The sequence below is a fragment of the Durio zibethinus genome, chromosome 6, assembly GCF_047325235.1.
Source record: "Durio zibethinus cultivar Kanyao isolate XHJ-2024 chromosome 6, ASM4732523v1, whole genome shotgun sequence".
Taxonomy (NCBI): domain Eukaryota; kingdom Viridiplantae; phylum Streptophyta; class Magnoliopsida; order Malvales; family Malvaceae; genus Durio; species Durio zibethinus.
The window spans coordinates 32,415,003-32,431,240 of NC_143167.1; the positions used below are offsets into that span (position 1 = coordinate 32,415,003).

General features: G+C 33.0%; 2 protein-coding genes and 1 pseudogene across 3 annotated transcripts; 1 reads left to right on the top strand and 2 right to left on the bottom strand.

Moving 5' to 3' along the window:
* The first annotated feature begins 53 nt into the window (after positions 1 to 53).
* CYP711A1 (cytochrome P450, family 711, subfamily A, polypeptide 1) lies at positions 54 to 4,268 on the top strand. The gene is made up of 5 exons (XM_022876260.2): positions 54 to 1,851; positions 2,579 to 2,731; positions 2,845 to 3,628; positions 3,727 to 3,822; positions 3,924 to 4,268. Exons 1-5 carry the CDS (start codon positions 1,595 to 1,597, stop codon positions 4,251 to 4,253), a joined length of 1,620 nt encoding a protein of 539 aa, XP_022731995.2. The 5' UTR covers positions 54 to 1,594; the 3' UTR covers positions 4,254 to 4,268.
* A 219-nt stretch (positions 4,269 to 4,487) lies between these two features.
* Positions 4,488 to 7,406, bottom strand: LOC111286349 (protein IQ-DOMAIN 6-like). The gene is made up of 5 exons (XM_022876261.2): positions 6,502 to 7,406; positions 6,179 to 6,424; positions 5,462 to 5,689; positions 5,264 to 5,377; positions 4,488 to 5,195 (listed from the first exon to the last, which is right to left on the bottom strand). Exons 1-5 carry the CDS (start codon positions 6,565 to 6,567, stop codon positions 4,491 to 4,493), a joined length of 1,359 nt encoding a protein of 452 aa, XP_022731996.2. The 5' UTR covers positions 6,568 to 7,406; the 3' UTR covers positions 4,488 to 4,490.
* Positions 7,407 to 9,134: 1,728 nt separating this feature from the next.
* LOC111286533 (IQ domain-containing protein IQM1-like) lies at positions 9,135 to 10,591 on the bottom strand (annotated as a pseudogene). Its single transcript, XR_016343170.1, has 3 exons — positions 10,190 to 10,591; positions 10,001 to 10,102; positions 9,135 to 9,867 (listed from the first exon to the last, which is right to left on the bottom strand). The product of XR_016343170.1 is annotated as an IQ domain-containing protein IQM1-like (transcript).
* Between the last annotated feature and the right edge of the window lie 5,647 nt (positions 10,592 to 16,238).

Genomic DNA, 16,238 nt, shown 5'->3' on the forward strand with positions numbered 1-16,238 from the left:
ATAAATCGACAAAGTGTTAATCATGGTTTCAAGAGAATAATTGTAACTCAGCAAGGTGGTGGAAGTAGCGTGAGTTTTGGCTTGTGTTTATGCTCTCGATTGATGAAATAGAAGCATCTTGGATTGGTAGGGAATAGATGTCTGTCAAAAAAGAATTCAACCCTTGTTCAACAGCAAAGTTTAAGTACTTCTCTAATAGCTGAGTCACTAGATGCTAAGACTAGAACAACTATGCTTATTCTGCAAAAGATGAAATAATTGTATAAATCTGATCAAAGATTTAGTTTTATCCAATTATGCTTTTCTAGTCTTTTGCTGTCTGAAGAACAGTATGAGTGTCAAACTTTGCCAGATGGTAAAGACAAGATGAGCATGGATTTTCCTCGTGCGTAAGACTTTATCCAACAAAGGGAAGTCATCACTTGTTTTCCCCGGGTGCATGACACTTGTGGAAAGTAAGGGAAACGGAGCAATTGTGTATTGGAAGAATTAAACCGGTAGCACAACGAATTGATTAGGGTCATTCATTTGTGGCTAAGTGAATCAATATATGTAGGCTGGCAGAAGTCGCGTTTATATGTTACTCAAACGTGAATCATTTTCAATGGAGAGTGCTTCAAGCGTCCATGGAATAATAGATATTGGAATGCAAAAAAACAGTAGGGTTACCACACCAGAACCCTTACAATCATAGATTTCTCAAAAAAAGAAAAAAGGGTGTTCCAGCCTGTTATCGCACATTATCTGTTAACATCTAAAACCGAGTAATACAAGATAGCTGAGCAGGGAAAAGAGGTTAGTTAATGTTATCTGGCTCTGTCCACTTGCCTACAAATACTAATTTAGTGAGAACATAAAGTATGACAAACACACCCGAAGGAATCTTAAGCGGCCAGGAGGAGTAGCACAGACAGGTGATATTAGCAATCCGCATAAGTTAAAGGGAATCATTTTCAAATCAACTTGTTTTGGAAGAAAGAATAACATCCCAACATCAGGATTGAAAGGATGGAAAGCTGCTGTCAACAAACAATTGGTCTGCTTTCCGGCCAATGAGTCAATGTTTCAACCATAATAATCCCATTCTGAAAATGCCCAGAAAATTCCAGGTTCTAAACCTGTTACTGTGAAATATGGAAAAGAATGGAATTTGTTTCATAATCTGATTAAACTATGCATGATTTTAAAGCATTATGAAGTCTGAAAATCTAAATGAAGTGATCTATTCTGTCCCGCATTGGGGAGAATCAACGATCCTTTAGAGGCTTCAAATCTTATGTAATGGTGGGCTTCAGGAGGGCCCCACAAGGACAATTTTGCTGTCTAGGGTCTGGATTAATTGGTAGGACTATATACAAAGAACCATAACAAGCACAATACTCGAATTTATTTATTCACTATCCTGTCCAATATAAAACTAACGGATATAAATAAACCAATGAGGTATCTATTTCACCAAAATAATCATTCAAATACTGACAAAGACCAAATGCCAGAAAGATGCTTTGAGAAATCCCACTTTCCATTCCATATAGACCCCCTCCATCTTTGCGAGAGCTAAACTATATCTTTCAAACACTCAAAGTAGAAGGAAATGGCTCTATTTTATGAAACTCTTCAAAGCTCAGTTGGTATAGAAGGGTTCTACCCTAATATCTCTACGGCGTCGACAATCTTCACAGTGCTAGCCATGGTAGCAGGTGTATTGGGCTATCTATATAGGCCCTATTGGGGGGTAAGAAGGGTGCCTGGTCCACCAGCTGTCCCACTGGTAGGACACCTGCCCTTGATGGCAAAGTACGGCCTTGATGTGTTTTCAGTCCTTGCCAAACAATATGGTCCTATTTTCAGGTCAGTCTGCTGCGTTTCTCTGTTCCCCTTCAGGAAATACTTGATAAACCCTTCTTGGAGATGCCGATCTTATTGCCATGGTAGTCTTTGTAAAGTCAACATCCAACAAGTTTTTTTTTTTTTTTTGAAATTCCCCACTCAATCTTTTTGTTTTCTTAGTGATGCTTTTTTATGTTTATATTACCACTTGCTCAATGGAATTAGTTTATGGAGAATGGTAATAAAGGAGAAGGATAAACATATAATCACCTGCAACAATTGAAATAGATAGAATCATGTTTGTCGAGTGGTTTAATTGTTAGAGTTGATTGACAATTCAAGAGAAATGAACGGAAAATGTTATTCAGTTTTTTTTTCTCTGGAGAAAGTGTAACCTTTCTCTTTCTTACAAGATAGAGCATAAAGAAAATGAGAATATGATGGAGACTACTCAAGAAAACATTGTTGACACGGTTCATTGAATTCCCTTTGACCTTTCAGAAATCCCAAAATAGTTGTCTCTAGCGTTGTCAGGAGTCAGGACCATACACCAAAGTATCTGTCATTTGGCCGCGGCCTATTAATTCATAAAAGATGCTGCATTATCTGATTACTCCAAAGCAATTCCACTTTCTTTCCCTCGCAAAATAAAAGAAGAAGTTCAATATGACATGCTGACCCATTTCTAAACATGACAAAACTTGGAGTGGGTACTCTGATAATTGGGCATGTGATTTTGGTGGAGCAGGTTTCATATGGGTAGACAACCCTTGATAATCGTAGCAGACCCAGAGCTTTGTAAAGAAGTTGGAATAAAGAAGTTTAAAGACATCCCAAATAGAAGCATTCCCTCACCTATCGCAGCCTCCCCACTTCATCAAAAGGGTCTCTTTTTCACAAGGTACTCTTATCAAGATAGCTAGCTAGGCCGATAGACAAGGGATACAACTACAGTTGTGCCAGTCAATAGTATAAGTGTTGTAACTAAAATCTTGATGACACCTGGTATTGCAGGGATTCTAGATGGTCGACTATGAGAAACGCAATATTATCTGTCTACCAACCATCCCACTTAGCAAGCCTAGTTCCAACCATGCAAGCTTATATTGAATCTGCCACTGAAAATCTTCATTCATCTAAAGAAGACATCACTTTTTCTAACCTCTCACTCAGACTGGCCACTGATGTTATTGGACAAGCTGCTTTTGGGGTTAACTTTGGCCTATCCAAATCACAATCAATCAGTGAATCAATTAGGACTACGGATAACCAATGCAGTCAAAATGATGAAGTCTCTGACTTCATCAATCAACACATCTACTCCACAACGCAACTTAAGATGGACTTATCTGGTTCTCTTTCAATTATAATAGGTCTACTTGTCCCCATATTACAGGAGCCTTTTAGGCAGATTTTGAAAAGAATACCAGGAACTATGGACTGGAAAGTTGACAGGACTAACAAGAAGTTGAGTGGTCGGCTTGATGAGATTGTATCAAACAGAATGAAAGAGAATAACCGAGGTTCAAAGGACTTCTTGTCTCAAATATTGAGTGCAAGGGAATCAGAGAATGTGGCTAAGAATGTTTTTACTCCGGACTACATTAGTGCTGTTACTTACGAGCACCTTCTTGCTGGCTCAGCAACAACAGCCTTTACATTGTCATCAATTGTATATTTAGTTGCTGGACATCCAGAGGTGGAGAAAAAACTGCTGGCAGAGATTGATGGGTTTGGGCCGCATGGCCTGGTGCCAACTGCTTATGATCTCCAACATAAATTTCCGTATCTTGATCAGGCAAGTCCCATGGGGCTCACTTTTTGACAATGACACTATACCCATGTTTGGATTTGTGCTTATATGTTCCTTAATTCTGTTTGTTGGTTTGACTTCAGGTGATTAAAGAGGCTATGAGGTTCTACATAGTTTCTCCATTAGTTGCGAGAGAAACATCAAAAGAAGTGGAGATAGGAGGTTACCTTCTGCCTAAGGTATTACCATCTCTCATATGGAACTCAATTCAATTTAATTTTGTGCGTGGACTAAAGCTTGTTTGTGATTTTCCATCTTTTTGTTATGCTTTGATGAGCAGGGAACGTGGGTCTGGTTAGCACTTGGAGTCCTAGCAAAAGATCCAAAGAACTTCCCGGAGCCAGATAAATTTAAGCCGGAAAGGTTTGACCCAAACTGTGAAGAAGAGGAACGAAGGCATCCTTATGCTCTCATACCCTTTGGAATTGGGCCTCGGGCATGCGTTGGCCAAAAGTTCTCCTTACAAGAAATCAAACTCTCCTTGATACAACTGTATCGGAAATATACATTTCGACATTCTTCCAACATGGAAAAACCTTTGGAGCTTGAATTTGGCATAGTTCTCAACTTCAAACGTGGTGTAAAGCTCAGAGTCACAAAAAGAACATGATTAATGTATCTGGCTGGAGTTATATTTCCTCAGTCATATAAATGCAAAAAATAATAATGGAGAATTGATTCAAGGAAGAGCTAAATGAACACTTGTAAAGAATGTATTGCCCTTGAATCAGATACAAAATACTCAATAAAGTGTTTGCAAGTTGCAACAGCTTGCTCTTAAACTTAGTACACTTCAATAAAAAAGAACAACAAAGTGTTGATCTTTTATCCAATTAAATCCATCCAACTAATCATACAAGCAATTTCCCCTCTCCCTGGGTTTCATTGTGCCTTTATCCAATCGCGTAGGAGGACATAGTGGTCGAGACATATGGACTGAGGGATCAAAACCAGCACTACTATTTGAATCCCCATTATAGAAAGCAGCTGATTTCTTGAACTGGAACTCATCCATGGACTGCCTTTGAATTCTGTGAAAGGCATGATTACCAACTCTTTGTTTTGCCTTGGTAGACTGTGTCAAGTTCATATAGTTTGGCCTACTATTGCCACTCTCCTCTGTTCTATCTGAAGCCAAGATAACGTTTCCAGAAACTGGTGTGGTAGAGGTGCATATTGAAGATGAAGCAGAGCTCTCATCAAATCGAAATTCAGAACTTGGACTCGAAGATGATTGAATAACTTGCCCAATATGGGGAGGCTTTGAAGAAATCCTAGTGGTAATATTGTTCTTTCTGACTTTCACAGAGCATTGTTCCCAAGATCTTGTATTCTTTCCCACGAGGGACTCAGAAGAATAACTTTTTGATGGTGGAGTTACTTCTGAAGGGTCAGCCTGTGATTGCTCCATCAATCTAGTCTCCCATGGCCGGGCTGCCATCCAACGTTCTAGCCAACTCCATCCCCAACTATTCTTGTCAAACTCTTCATTTTTGAGATATGGAAATGAATTATTTGATCGGGTAGTTGAACCAGGGTTTGATCTCCATTGCTGTAAAAGCAAAGAACTTAATTATTTTTAGCCATCACAAAGGTACAAAATTTAGAAAATCTCCATACCTTCTGAGCAAGAGAATAAGCAAGTGCTCTTTCTCTCTTGAATGCTCCTTCTTGCCTCATCTGTAGCTTTGTTTTAACATCCTCCAGTGTTCCTTTGCTATCACACCAGCCATCCTGAGAGCATTTTTACAGTCATAGGGGGAAAATTTAATGACATTAGCAAATTGAAGTGCCAACTAAAATCTTGGTTAATGGTACCTCTGCTTGTTTCAAGATATCAGCCTTACTGCGGCGTTCATCAAGCATCTTCTGAACTACCTGCCCTTCTATGGACATTCGCACACGACGAGCCCTAACACGAGCCTGGACACGAACAAGAGCTTGCATACACCGAAGTGTCACAGCAGCCTGTTTTCTCACCTGTCGACCACGAACTAAGGCTTGAAGCCTCACAATTCCTTTCAAAGCCCTCGAAGCTCTTCTTGCCTACATAAAAATTGCTGGTAAATAGGTATGTTGGTTCAACAACAACCAAATATTTCCGCAACAATCACCATCAACATGGAGAATATAACAGAAAACATTGTCCATGTAGTAAACCAGCAAGTTCAAAATCCGAGGGTGAATACATCAATACAAAATTGACATTAAATTTACTGAAGAATAAGCGTAAGTACATAAACCTTAAAAACAATAATCCAGATCAAATAATACTACTGTACTATTTTACAATGAAGTTCAAATTTGTAAATAACGAGCTAAGTCCAGTTAAGAATTAAGTGTTGGAAAAAAAATACATGAGCTGAATCATTTTAGATCTAATCTTTATTTACTATTTGTTATGGCTGCACTAATGTATTAAACGTTGAAATTTGAGAAACAATAAAGAACTTCCGCTCCGGAAAATTTCTTTCACTTTCTCAGACACCAAGCGAGGAAAGAAACAGATGGCAGTAAAAGGGAATTCAAATTTACCAAGAAGCCACGAAACGCAGTTTGGATGCGTATAGCAGCCCATTCTTGCCTTACAACCCTGAAATCTTTAGGAGGAGCTCGAATTACTGCGGCCATTGCAGCGGTGAAAGCATCAGTCCTTGGTGAAGAATCAGATCCTTCAGAATCTGCTCGAAACTTTCCTTTAAAACCCTTCCACGAGGACACCAAGTCCGCTGAAGAACTCCTCCTTAACCTCCATTTCTTACTCTTGCCGCTCAGCTTTTCCTGCACAGCAAAATGAAGAAGAGCTTAGTTCAAACACGTATATAACAGTTAATCATGCACAAAAGCATAGAGCTTACTTGGTCCTCCTTTTCAGTCTTCTTGAAACCAATAAGAGATTTCACCCATTTCCCAGAAGCACCCATTGGCAGTCGCAGTTCAAGGTATATATTTTCTCAGAGCTACAAAGAACTGTTTTTTCTTTCTTTGAGGGGAGTAAAAAAAACAGATAAATGAAGCAAGTTTGATCTCAACTAGCTCAAAAGAAGGCAACTTTGTAAGAGAAAGGAAATGGGCAGCAATGAGAACAGTGAATATCAGAGTAGGGGTGACAAAAAGGAAAAATTTTGAAACAAATACAAACTTCAACGAGGCTCAAGAAGAAAACTTTTCCCTTTTTAGAAAAAGAAAGCAGATTGAATGAAAATTCAAAACAACAAAAACCCAAATGGAGAGAGTTGAAACAATAGTTCCCAAAGAGCCCTGAAAATAAAGTTTTGGGTAACTATGAAGAACCTGAAACCAGAAGGAGGGGGAGAGAGAAATGTGGGGGAAATGTAGGGATTGTGGGTTTGGACTTTCGGGTTAACGGGTTTACAAGAGTGGGTTTACCAAGGTCCAATGATACCGTTCAGTATTTTGAAATTCAAAACAAACCAACCAACGGACACAGAAGGATTGATCTCGATCCCGCTCAATTGAATTGCTTTTGAGAGTGATACTATCTGTCCTTGTATTTGGAACTATTTTTACGGCATTTTTGGTCCCACAGCTTTTAGGGAAATTCGTCATGAAAAGGCACGTTCCCCTTGTTTTAGTACATGAAAAGTTACAAAAAAGACAAGAAGTTACCCGACAAAAGATTCCTCTTCGAGGATCTGGTTTATTTGTTGGAGTAACTGGCTCGGGACACTTGTATGGACAGTGCTGAAAATCTCTGCTCGAAATCCTCTTCTTTAGAAAGACTTGTACTTGCCCATTATTATTTTTTATCTCAAAGACTTGTACTTACTCATTATTTATTAATAAGTAATTTTTTTAATTAATTAAATTTTTTTTTTATAAAAAAATTTTAAGTTTGAATTTTATTAATAATTATTTATTAAAATTATTTTAAACACATGATTTATAATTATTAAATATAATATATTTTATTTTGATTTAAAAATTAAATACTTATTTATCTTTAGATTTTTTTTACAAAAAAAAAATCAAAAGTTGTGAATTTTTTTTTTTTTTTGGGCATAGCTTTGAGCATTACAAAAACAAAAATTCTGAAAAGTTGATTGGTGGTCTGAAGGCCAGTAAGTATTCAGAATAATAAAAATAGCACTTGAATTTTACAGCCAGGTTGATTTCAAATTGTTCTGCAAAAGACAAATTTTGATTTTCAAATTTCTTGAAAATGAGGACTTGGTTCCAATATAACTTGCTACAGTTTGAGATTTCTTTTTTTTTTTTTTGAATAAAAATATAGTCTGAGATTTCTATTCCAAAAACCAAAATGACAAAATCTATTTTTGTCTTTTAACATTCAAATTCTAATCCATTAATATAATCTAAAGTGAACTTTTTTGCTTAGGATTCTCTGTCAATGGATAAAAAAGCATCAGAAGTCGATGGTAGGAATTAATTGTGGCAATGTAATTGGAGTAAAAGACAAGTAAGTTTAAAACCGTTTGGTTGCAACAACGCTGCCTGCAGCTGAATGAAAATGAGCTGCGTGAAGTGTGAAGAGGAGATGCCATGGAATATGTGAGAGACAGAGGAACATTAAAGTAAAAAGCATTTAACAGGGAAGTTTGGGTTAATTAATTACTGCCAAAGTTTTACTTAGATTTTTGTGTTTGTCAGGCGTTGACGTCGAGAATTAAATAACTCTGGGGGTCATTAGTTGCCTTGTCCTTACTAGGTTTATATTATATATGACTATTCTTACCATGATTCTTAATGGATGCAAGCTTAAGCTTGAATCTTACCTTCATTAATATGGTGTTTGAGGCAGTGGTGGAATTAACGTTGATGATAATTCAAAATAGCATTCACATATAATAGATTTCTGTTACTGTATCTTTTTATAATAGCCTTCACCCAGCTCTTGTTTTTCCTGTTTTTTCCGCTAGTGCTGAAAGCTTTATTATTCATCTTAATAGAAAGGGCAATAGTCAATAGTAAAAGCTCATTGTTCCATGAATGTTCACCTTGTCTGTCGTCTGTCTCACGTTCTCTTCAATCCCCTGCACCCCCTTCCAACCACCGGCCAAATAAAAAACAGTTGGGGATTGGAAATAATGATGATAATAGGTCGGGGTGAATTCTTACTCATCCTCAACTTGATTTGATTATATATATATATATATATATATATATATATATAAAGTCTGAATTTGATTTAATTTTATAATTTTTTATATTTGATTCGATTTAATCTAATTTAATATTATATAAAATTATATTTGATTTGATTTTAAATTAATAAAATATTATTTTTAAAAAATATAAAATATTATTTTTAATATAAATATAAAAAAATAAATAAATAATTTAAATATTAATTTATATATATATAAGATAGAATAAGTTTGTATTTATCTAAAACTTGATTCGATTCGATATCTAATTTAAAAAAAAAAAGTTTAAAAGATTAAAGCAAATAGAAATTTGTTATATTCATATTATATTACCTTCTCTGATTGGAAAGCAAGCCCTTGCATCTTTCACCAACTGTTCATTATTTCAAAAAAGAAAAAAACTACTACTACTACTTATTCACAGCTTACATAAAGAATTGACAAAAGCAAATTAAACTCCATATGACATATGACAGAAGGGGTTATTCTAAAGCCTAAAAAACAAATCAAAGAACAAAGAATGTTTGGTCAGACCCCTTCACCTATTTTACATTTTTATTACTAGTGTTGCTACAAAAGCCTGGGCGCAAGAAGTGCTCAACCTTGGTCATTTATCATTTGGTGAATACTCAAAAAGTTTTATTAGCAGCCACTGACACCCTTGGGCTGGGGAGTCCCATGTATGCAAGCCTGGGTGAGACTCGGATTTTGGGGCTTGGTCTCGGTGAAGGTATTGGACCGGAGTTTCCGAAGCGACCAGGCGTGACTCTGGGAGATAGGTTAAATTGTTCCAGAGCCTGGGATTGCAGTTCTGTTGGGTAGTCTCTGACACACCCAATGCGAGGACCAACCCCACTTGTCCACTTGCAAGACAAACGCTTGGCCATGTTGAATGCTGGTGCTTCCACATTGGCTGCACTGGTGCCCATGCTACTTTGTAGACTTTCAATTATCGTGCATGCACCATTTGCGGGCCCATCAACATCCACAGCCTTTGAATCTGATGATTTTGTTCTTGCCGTTGGATCTCTCCACATGCTTGGATTCATCACCAGCAACTTTGTATGAGGTGTAGTCATCGTCTATTGCACATCTCTGCACTATTCTCCAAAGAGGAATCAGTTTTGGTTGCTAGCTATGAGGCTTAATTAAAGTCTAACGACTATTTTAGCTAATCACTTGCCAAACTGGAGAAAAGAAAGTTTAATGAACCAGAATGCATCATTACCTTAACGTTGCTCAAATGCACATTGTGTTCCTCAAGGAAAATAATGACTTCCTTGAAATTGTCTTCAGTTGGGAGATAATGACCACTGTAAGGCCAAATAGCCTGGACAAGAAGAGAATCATTTAGCATCAAACAAATTCCAAGGGAAAAATAGTTGTTGTATTGGTGTTTGCATTTCAACATATGTACCTCAAGAACTCCTTGAGAAGCCACCAATCTTCCAGCAGCTGTTTTAGCTCCTCCGGAAAGGAAACTTTGAGTGCCGAAAAACACCTTTTTTCTTTTGCCCAACATTCAAGGATCTTGATTTGCTAAGTACAAAAATCCACTTAGAACCCTCAAAGGGTGTTAACAAGCATTCCTAATTGCTTGTAAACAAGCATTCCACTTTCCACAATCACTTCAAATGCTTCCCTTTCTTTCTGGAGGCAATAAAACAGATATGGAAAAGAAATGTTAGAGAGAAATGGTGCAATAAACATGGGATAGAAGAAATAGAATTCACTGGACTAAGATATTTAGGCTATGTTTGGTATATAGGATAATGGATACGCTAAGATAATAATTATTTTATACTTTGTTTAGTTTATATATTAAAAAAAGGGTTAAGATTATAAGGAAAATTAATTATATTTTTGGGATAAATAATTTAATCTTCTTAAAACTGAGGTGATTATTTTTAATTCATAAAATTGAATTTATATTCTTATTATGCCTTTAAAAATTACATTAATAATTTAAATTATAAAAAATTTGAGAAAAGATAATTTTGACAAAAAATTAAATTATCTTATCTTAATCCTTACATATATAAAAAATAAGATATAATGATATTATTTAATCTATTCCTATTCATAATATCATCTTATCTTATTATAATCTTATGCACCAAACACAAAATTAATGTATTGTTTTTGTCATTAGTTCATCATTGGTTACAGTCACTATTATAACCAATGATAATGGTTGTATTGATAATTTTATTCTCATGATTATTGTTAATTATTATAACATGTTAGTCATGATCTTATACTAACTACTATAACCCATTAACTAAGGGCGTATGATCATTATTATACTAACTATTATAATTAGTTAACCAAAGTTATAAAACTAGTTTTTGTGCCGATAATCTCACTTCCTAAAAATTCATTAATAGCTACCATAAAATCATTTTTTAAACATAAATTAATTTTTCATTTCATTTATAAACATGATCCATCATTTATATAACAAAATACAAAATAATCAAATATTTGATCCATTCATATATTGAAAATAAAGAAATAAACATTCACTCATTTAGGATATGCATGTATATATATATATATATATATATATATATATAATGTGAAATTTTACTTGGTTTCCTTTCAATTTCACCACTTAATTTTTTTCCAAAATAATTAATTATCTACTCAAAGTCATTTCAATATATCAAAAATTAGTCAATCTTTTTTTAGACCATTTATACTAAAAATAATTAAATTATACAAATGTTAAATCAACTAATTAATATTGACAACTTGAGCTCTTTTCACAAAAGACCTTATTTCAAGATATACAACTTGAAATTAAGATATTTTTAATGCATTAGAAATTAAGCTTGATAAGCTTTCTAACCATATATGATTCATCTTGTAATTTCTTATAGATTAATTATAATAATTTTTGCAATCCACATCATATGTTATTGTCAAACAGCATGTATACATTCTAATTAAAATTAAATATTTATTAATAGGAGATTTGAAATTCAGTTTGCTTATTTTGTTGAAAAGTAGACTCAATAAGCTTGCTAAAAATTTATGGCTCAATTCATAATTCGTTGTATAAAAATTAAGAAAATTTTTGTTATTCATCCTTATTGCTACCAAGCAACCAACACATGCTTAAGTAAGACAACTCTTCGTAAAGAACTTGAAATGGACTTCCATTTGTTTAGTTGGAAAGTAGATTTAACAAACTTTCTAATGATATATAATACTTATGGTAATAATTTATCCATTAATATAAAATTTCATTTTAATTGACTATTGTATAATAATAGCATTTTATTCAAAAACAAAATTTCTCCTTTAATTTTTAAAAACTCAAATATTCACATTCAACCTTTAAAATCCATTAAAAAATCATAATTAAATCTTAATAACATTAAATATATAAAACCTAATAATTTACCAAAATATATTATAAAGATTAATAAGAGATTTCATAAATTTTTTAGATTTTTCTCTCATAAACTTCAACTTCAAGTAATAATAGTCAACATAATATTTTTCTTAAATAAAAGAAAAATGTACACTCACTTTTGAAAAATTAATTAAATTATAGCCTTTGATTTCGAATTCTCAGTTTGATTTTTTAAACTCCTTAACTCTAATGAAAATGAATAAAAATTCTTTTTTTTTTTTATTCATGTTGAACAAAAATAACAAAGTTTTCTCTAATAAAATAACTCAACCCATTTTTTTTTTAGTAATTAATATCTTAATTAATATAATGGGCTTTGATAATAGTTTAACTCAATTGTCATTTGGGTTGGGTATTACATGTATAAATTGAATTCTTTGAAAGCTGTCAGAGCAATTGGTACAGCTCAGACCAAATAAGATCTTTCATGATCAATGTGGAGTAGTAACTAATGAATTTCAGACCAAAAAACTTTGATAAGCCCTTCTTGGACATGCCGATCTTATTGCCATTGCAGCCTTTTGTAAAGTCAACATCCAATAAGTTTTTTTTTTTAAATCCCCGCTTAATCTTTTTATTTTCTTGGTGATACTTTTATATGTTCATATCATCACTTGTTCAATGGAATTAGTTTATGGAGAATGGTAATAAAAGAGAAGGATAAACATATAACTGCCTGCAACAATTGAAATAGATAGAATCATGTTTGCTACCTGGTTTAATTGTTACAGTTCATTGACAATTCAATAGAAATTAACAGAAAATGTTTTAGTCTGTTCTTTTTTCTTTGCAGAAAGTAAAGTGTAACATTTTCTCTTTCTTACAAGATATAGCAGAGAAAATGATAATATGATTAAGACTACTCATAAAACATAGTTGACACGATTCTTTGAATTTCTTTGGTCAACACAAATTATTATCAGTTTTTGCTAAAAGGTACATCTCTGTAATATAGGTTTATATATATATATATATACACACACATACTCACGTTCATGGCATTGTCAGAAGTCAGGACCATATCTGAAGGTTAGCCAAATGCGATGAACATCTTACCTACTTTTTCACAAATGCATCTGACATTTGGTTGCATCTATTAATTCATAAAAATGCTACATTATCTGATTACTGCAAAGAACTTCCACTTTCGTTCCTTTGCAAAATACAAGAAAAAGTTCAAAATGACTTACTGACCCATTTCTAAACATTACAAAACATGGATTGGGTACTGATAATTGGGCATGTGATTTTGGTGGAGCAGGTTTCATATGGGTAGACAACCTTTGATAATTGTAGCAGACCCGGACCTTTGTCAAGAAGTTGGAATAAAGAAGTTCAAAGATATCCCAAACAGACATTAAAAATAATTATTCAAATTTTATAAGAGATTTATTTGAAATTTATTAAAAATTTATTTAAGATTTATTAGATATTATTTGATGGATAAAAAAACTTGTATAAAAAGAATTCTAAAAGTAAAAAAATTTTTAATAAGCAAGTTTAACTTATAGAAAAAAAATTTTAAGAGAAAAGATATTCTTAATAGGCAAATTTGTATGGTTATAAATATAAGAAGTCTCTACAAGATTAAGTAAGAGAAAAAGATGTAAAAGAGTTATAAAATTTTAAGTGTAGACACCTTATAAGATTACTAAAGATTTATGTCTTATGAGTGTGTATGTTTATTTGTGAGTGAACTAAAAGAGACTGAAAGGGTCCACATAGGTATGATGTATGAGTGCATATGAATATGTGTTTAGTTGTGTTGAAAGGATGCATATGAGCATGTGTCTATTTGGGTTAAAAATACTCTATAAGACTAGAGGAGATTGAGTAGGTCTATGGGTATTAATTGTTGAGTGAGATTTAATTTGATATATGTTTGTAATTCTCTATAACTAGTAGATCTTATTTCTCATCCATGGACGTAAGTCAGTTGGATCGAATCATGTTAAATTACTGTCTCTTTTATGATTGATTATTATTTGATTTCACCTCTACTGGTATGATTGGATTGAGACTTTTTGGCCTAACAAATGATATCAGAGCTGAGGTGATTCTCAATAAGTGCTATTAGAGCATGATTCAAGATATGAGAAGAGGTAAGTCTAGAATAACTCGATTAAAAAAAAAGAGTTCGAGTTCAAGTTTTGAGAATTGAATATCAGTTTGTATGAAGTGTGAAGACACATAAGAGAAGATGATTGTGAGACTTCCATTGCAGGTAGGCCAAGCATGTCTAGAGTAAAAATAAATAATTGATAAAATTTAAGTCAATGTGGAGAGTATTAGGAATAATGACTTAAATCTTATAATAGATTTATTTACGATTTGTTAGATATTACTTGATAGACAAGAAGACTTGCAGGAAAAAAATTTTAAGAGGAAAAAGATTCTTAATATGCAAGTTTATATGGTTATAAATAGGAAAAATCTCTGTAGGGTTAGGTATGAGAAAAAGATATAAGAGAATTATAGAGTTTTATGGATAGACACGCTATAAGACTACTGAAGATTTACGTTTTATGGGTATATATTTATTTATGAGTGGACTAGAAAAGACTGAGATGGTCCACATAGGTATGATGTATGGGTGCATATAGGTATATGTTTAGTTGTGTGAAAATGATGCACATGAGTATGCGTCTGTTTAGGTTGAGAACTCCATAGGACTAGAGAAGATCAAGAAAGCTTATGTGTATTGATTGTTGAGTGAGATTTGATTTAATGCAATATAATTTTTTATAACTAGTGGATCTTATTTCTCATCCGTGGACTTAAGTTAGTTGGACCGAACCACATTAAATTACTTTCTCTCTTGTGATTGATTTATTATTTGATTTTACTTTCACTGATATGATTAGATTGAGGCTTTTTGGCCTAACAACAGAAGCATTCCCTCACCAATTGCAGCCTCCCCACTTCATCAAAAGGGTTTCTTTTTTCACAAGGTACTCAAATCAAGTTAGCTAGCTAGGCCGACAGACAAATAATACAACTACAGTACTGCTTTGTTTGGATAAATAATAAAAAAAATAATTTATTATAATATATTTTTTAATTATAATTTTTTTAAATAAAATAATATATAATATACAAATATATTTTTATACTACTTAATTTATATAAATAAAATTTTTTAAATAAAATTAAGCATATATAATATGATAAGATGTATTAACTGGTTATTAATTTACTTTTAATTTTATATTTAATTTAGTTTTTTAATTTATTTTGATAATAATTTGATTTATTTTGTTGTTGAGACTTGGAAAATTATAAAATATTTATAAGCTGTGATGTTATATAAAATACTTATAAAAAATTATTTTTTTAGGAAGTGTCAATTATATAATTAAATATACTGTCATAATCAAAATATGGATATAATAATCTTTTTATAAAAATAAAATTTTTTCAATTTTTTTTTTTAGTTTTTTTTCTCAAATTGAGATATTAAAAAAGTGAGAATTATAAAAAAAATAAAAAATTATTGAGTTTTTACTCTTTTTTTAATTAAAACTTTATTCAAACAAAGAAAAAAATTTTCTGTTTTCATACTTTTCTTTATTTTCCTTTCCTTTCTTTTCCTTCCACTCAATCCAAACATAATGTAAAATCTTGATGACACCTGATATTGCAGGGATGCTAGATGGTCGACTATGAGAAACGCAATGTTATCAATCTACCGACCGTTACACTTGGCAAGCCTAGTTCCCACCATGCAAACTTATATTGAATCTGCTACCGAAAATCTCCATTCATCTAAAGAAGACAACTTTTTCTAATTTCTCACTCAAACTAACTACTGATGTAATTGGACAAGCTGCTTTTGGGGTTGACCTTGGTCTATCCAAACCACAATCAATCAGTGAATCAATTAGGACTACAGATAACAAATGCAGTTAAAATGATGAAGTCTTTAACTAGAGAAGACAAAAAAATTCGAAATCAACAGGTTTTTACTTGATTTTTTAGAGTCGATTTTTTTTTTGAAAATCGAATATCAAATCAGGTTGAAAGGTATAAAAAAATTTGAGGTCGG

What these genes read in the sequence shown, in the direction of transcription:
- CYP711A1 (XM_022876260.2), top strand. Translation starts at nt 1,595, where the DNA reads ATGGCTCTATTTTATGAAACTCTTCAAAGCTCAGTTGGTATAGAAGGG. An exon ending in CAATATGGTCCTATTTTCAG is followed by an intron (nt 1,852 to 2,578) that starts GTCAGTCTGCTG and finishes TTGGTGGAGCAG; the next exon opens with GTTTCATATGGGTAGACAAC. An exon ending in AATTTCCGTATCTTGATCAG is followed by an intron (nt 3,629 to 3,726) that starts GCAAGTCCCATG and finishes GTTTGACTTCAG; the next exon opens with GTGATTAAAGAGGCTATGAG.
- LOC111286349 (XM_022876261.2), bottom strand. Translation starts at nt 6,567, where the DNA reads ATGGGTGCTTCTGGGAAATGGGTGAAATCTCTTATTGGTTTCAAGAAG. An exon ending in ATATCTTGAAACAAGCAGAG is followed by an intron (nt 5,378 to 5,461) that starts GTACCATTAACC and finishes AAATGCTCTCAG; the next exon opens with GATGGCTGGTGTGATAGCAA. An exon ending in CTTATTCTCTTGCTCAGAAG is followed by an intron (nt 5,196 to 5,263) that starts GTATGGAGATTT and finishes TTGCTTTTACAG; the next exon opens with CAATGGAGATCAAACCCTGG.